We start from the raw sequence: 4,371 nt of genomic DNA, 5'->3' as shown, positions 1-4,371 counted from the left end.
TATTCCAGTTGTGAACCGGCAAGCAACATAATGCGCCACCTTAGTCTAGAATCATTGGTGGCTTTTCAAGAAATAGACGTATACTTTGATAATTTCATTGGTAGGTAATACCAGAGCAAGAGGCAAATTGCTCCAGAGTAGTCCAATTAAACGAGAGAAATTAAAAATATTCAATCAATCTATAGAAACTCATAGTCAAAATATTTATCTTTTGCATCTTAAAGTTAATCACTGCCTTCGTGTTACATGGATAGTGTTATATTTCAACAAATCAATCATCCTTCATTTTGATAATTTCTAGTGTGCGTTATCTCTAATCTTACAAATAGTAGATGCCTCCTTAATAGCAATAGAGAATGATACTGTAAATAGTTCATTTCATTAAATTATGAGCACTTCCCTAATTAATATTTAGATGTATGATAATTAATCTAAATTTGAATTTGAAATTCAATTGTGATATTTCCAATCATGATAGTATATACGAAATTTACCTTCAATATTTTTCTCACAGTTAGCAGCTTTAGTTTAGCATTCACTAGACATAATAAACCCACCATCCAACTTTGAGGGTTGGGAGATGAAGCTTTGGAACGAGGAAACTGTCCAAAATCTTGTACTTGTTTAGCTACTAGAAAGAGAGAAACTAAGGCCTTGTTTGGATTGCGGTTTTTTGTCAGAAAATTACGTCGTTTTTCGTGATCACATTTCCCTATTATCTTTTTTCCTCACATACATCAAATCGCTACAGTATTTTTTTCATAAAAAATGCAATCCAAACACAACCAAGATTACAATACAGAAAATTTCTTGAACAAAATTAAGCACTCCCTCAAATTATACATACAGTTTTTCTGCAAATCTTGCATCATACATTTTGCTAATGAGTAACCTAGCTCATTAGCAACTAAGACTTCAGACTTTTTCCTGAATACATCGGCCAATGCCCCAAAAGAAAGAGAGACAAAATTCAAGCCATACATTGATAATTTCCCCTACATCATTAGTTCTAACACACATAGTTAATTTTTTTTCGCATTTAAATGTAGAATCTTTTTTTTTTCTATACGATTATCATCAAATATATGTACTATATATTTAAGCAGTAACTTTTCAAGCTGCAGCAACTGTCTCACTATTGCTAGAGGATTCAGAGGCCGAGTTAGCAAGCTCAGAATACTGATTATGATGACCTTCAACTTTCTTTGAGGCTGCCATGCGATACTTTTCTTTTCTTTCATCTTGTTTCATCCTTTGTTCCCTGCATTCTTGACTGCAAAATGCTGAATCACCCCTGTATTTTCATTACAACCAAAAAAAATACAAGAAGAAAGCAAAGGAGATACTATTAATATATAGCTTCTTTGTTTTTGCTTGTGGCAATCACTAACAGGGGTATATATTAACTATTTATGCCAAGAAATTAGAAATAACACACGCAGCAAAAATTTATTAACGCAGCAAACAAAATTTGGTAAAACGAAATCATGAATTCAATGCCAGAAAAGTTAGAAACAAAAACTAATATTGTGACAAATCAATCAGATTGTCAAGTATATCTCACGAATTAAACATACCAATAAACAAAAATACTGCTATAGATATTTCAGAAAATCAACTCTTCAATGAACAAGCATGCAACACTAGTCTTCTATCACTAACCTTAGTCACAAAAAACCCTTTCACGAATTAAACTTACTAATAAGCAAAAACCCCTGGTCTAGAAATGTCACAAATTCAATTCTTGAATAAACAAGCATGCAACCCTATACGTCTATCACTAACCTCAATCACATAAAACCCCACCTCAATAAGATACTATAGTTTCAAAAGCCATAAACAAGAATAAGAACACTACAATAGTGAGTCTCCCACCGAAAATAGCCAACCACCAATCCCAAGGGGAGAGAAACAAAAAGGAAAGAAAAAAAAAACACACACACACACACACACACACACAAAGGAAGTAAGCCATATGACATGCTGATACCTGTACATGTATATGTCACGGCCAGGTGCCAAACGGCGATTACACAAGCCACAAGTTCTCAAGAAATTAGCTGTTTCCAAAGGTTGATGATGATCAGCTGACGGATCCCTCCTAAAATATCTGGGAGATAACAACATGGGAGCTGTTAAACGATGATCATATGCACTTGGTCCTACCATCACATGCCCTTCTGGGACCCCATGATCACCAGAAGTGATTGGATTCTGAGGATCTAAAGATGCCGGTGCATCCATGGCCATGTTCCCAGCTCCTACATCAACGGTGATCCCAGTCATGCTTGTTGTTCTCCTCATAGGTGCCCGTGCACGCTTCCCCAACATCGGACCCTTCGCCTTCTGGCTGGCTGGACTGAGAGAATATATGAATATTGGTGTCTGTGTGTGTCTGTGTGTGTTAGTGCGTGAGTGTGTTTGGAGGATGGAGTGAAATGGAAGGTGGGAGGGGAGATAAGCAGAATAAGAGGGGGATGAAAGTGAATATGAGCCGTTGGATTGTCAATTGATGTTGTGCAAATTAGTGGTTTATGAAGTAGTCTACCTCATGGCATCACTTTCAATTGAAGTGCAAGTGTAATTATTTTCAACACTTTTTTTTTCCTTTTTATATTTTATTTGGTGATTAGATTTGTGTCTTGGAATAGTTAGGCAGATCTATTAGTGCTAATAAAATGCATCTATCATCTAATTGAAATTCAATTACGCTATGTTTTTTGAAATTAAATTCAAATTCATCAGTTAAGTAAGGTTATATATATTACAAAATATTACGGTAAATTCAATTATAAACGAAGTCGAAATTTATCTAGTTAAAATTTGAAATATATTATCAAACTGAATAAGTTAGTTTACGCTAAAACCTGTGAAAAAAATTTTTTATGGCAAACCACAATAGTGCAACTATGTTTTGAGAATATAAGGTAAAGAGTTAATACACTATTTTTAACAATTATATACACAATAGTGCAACTATGTTTTGACAATTATACAAAATTGTTTAAATGCTGTTAGTGTATAATTATGTTTAGATTATGCTACATAATATGAATTTAAATTTGAAATTCAAATCATGCATATGTAACATTCATCCAAAGTTGCTAGTGTAAACAAAAAAAAAAAAAATCGCTACGTCGTCGGTACATAAAAATTTAATCTATACTGTTTATCTCCGTCTTGATAATATAATGTTCTAAGAGCACACGCCATAGACACACTAACGTAAAGACTAGTTGTGCTGCTGTGCTAATATTCTAAAATTACTCTCTCCAGAAAATTGCATGCACTCTAACGAAAAAGATTTACTTTCATGTGTTTTTAGGGCACACAATAGAATCAATGACCCTTAAAACGATGGGTGATGATGATAGGTTTGTTGTCCGTAAGTTCTGCCCATTGGCCGTTTGGGGCAGAATCATAAGTGCAGAGTGACATCAACGGTTGATCGAAGGAGTGACCCCACAGTATTAAAGTTTACGGATTCTAAATGGGGATGAATATTCTTAATTTCCCGTTGTTTTTGGACAGTGTTTTCCAAGCTTTAAGGGGAAACTGGTAATTATATTGTTCATTTCCATGGGACGGATGGGCTGAAGTGCACGGGAAAGTAATAGAAAGTGAAAAGGACATTGTCGATTGCAATGGTAGGCAATTGATCCTGGCCAGATGTACCCAAACTGACTGGTGCGTTTCAAGTGAAAGTTACATAAATTAATTCAGTTTTGGAAAGATCGCCAATATTCACTGTTTGATTTTTCATTTAATTATTGTCTGATGGAACTCATAAATTTTCACCCACCTATGACTCATAGGATGCTTTATTACACTCACAATAATATTAAAGTTCGCCTGAAAAAACAATTGAAAATCACGGCGTGACCAAATGATGGCCACAGACATAATGATCCCAAAATATCTGATCCCATGCTCCTTACTACATAATAATCAGAATTTAAAATTTAAGGTGCCGAATCCATTAAATTATTAAATTGTTAAATATTAAATCTAATACATTTAAGTACATATCACGTTCAGTGATAAGTGAATAACTTATCACTTAATTTTGAGAGGTCTAGAAAATTTAGTATCACTTAATTAATTCAGATATTTAATTTTGATTATCAAACGATTTGAATATATTAACATTTGAATCCATTAAATCCCCCCCTTTTTTTTCCTTTTGAGAGTATACTAACAAAGATCTTCTATACTTCATTTTTTTTATCACTATATGCTTGTTCTAAGTTCGCAGTACAATATACATGTAAGAATCCCTTTACAAAAATAAAGTAAATATTTATGCTCGTACGCTTGAGTTGTGCAGTATTCATGCAATATAATTAGTTGAATGAGTGAACAAAATGATAA

At 33.7% G+C, this 4,371-nt stretch overlaps 1 protein-coding gene across 1 annotated transcript; it reads right to left on the bottom strand.

Moving 5' to 3' along the window:
- Window positions 1-806: 806 nt before the first annotated feature.
- LOC113698571 (FCS-Like Zinc finger 5-like) lies at window positions 807-2,473 on the bottom strand. The gene is made up of 2 exons (XM_027218439.2): window positions 1,991-2,473; window positions 807-1,294 (listed from the first exon to the last, which is right to left on the bottom strand). Exons 1-2 carry the CDS (start codon window positions 2,329-2,331, stop codon window positions 1,114-1,116), a joined length of 522 nt encoding a protein of 173 aa, XP_027074240.1. The 5' UTR covers window positions 2,332-2,473; the 3' UTR covers window positions 807-1,113.
- Window positions 2,474-4,371: the final 1,898 nt, after the last annotated feature.

This window comes from Coffea arabica, chromosome 7c, assembly GCF_036785885.1.
Source record: "Coffea arabica cultivar ET-39 chromosome 7c, Coffea Arabica ET-39 HiFi, whole genome shotgun sequence".
In the NCBI taxonomy this organism is placed as follows: domain Eukaryota; kingdom Viridiplantae; phylum Streptophyta; class Magnoliopsida; order Gentianales; family Rubiaceae; genus Coffea; species Coffea arabica.
This window is presented reverse-complemented; position numbering and strand designations above follow the sequence as displayed.

Excerpts from the sequence above, each read along its gene's own strand:
- LOC113698571 (XM_027218439.2), bottom strand. The coding sequence starts at position 2,331 with ATGTTGGGGAAGCGTGCACGGGCACCTATGAGGAGAACAACAAGCATG. Across the intron at positions 1,295-1,990 it reads CGTGACATATACATGTACAG|GGGTGATTCAGCATTTTGCA; the intron begins GTATCAGCATGT and ends ATGAAAATACAG.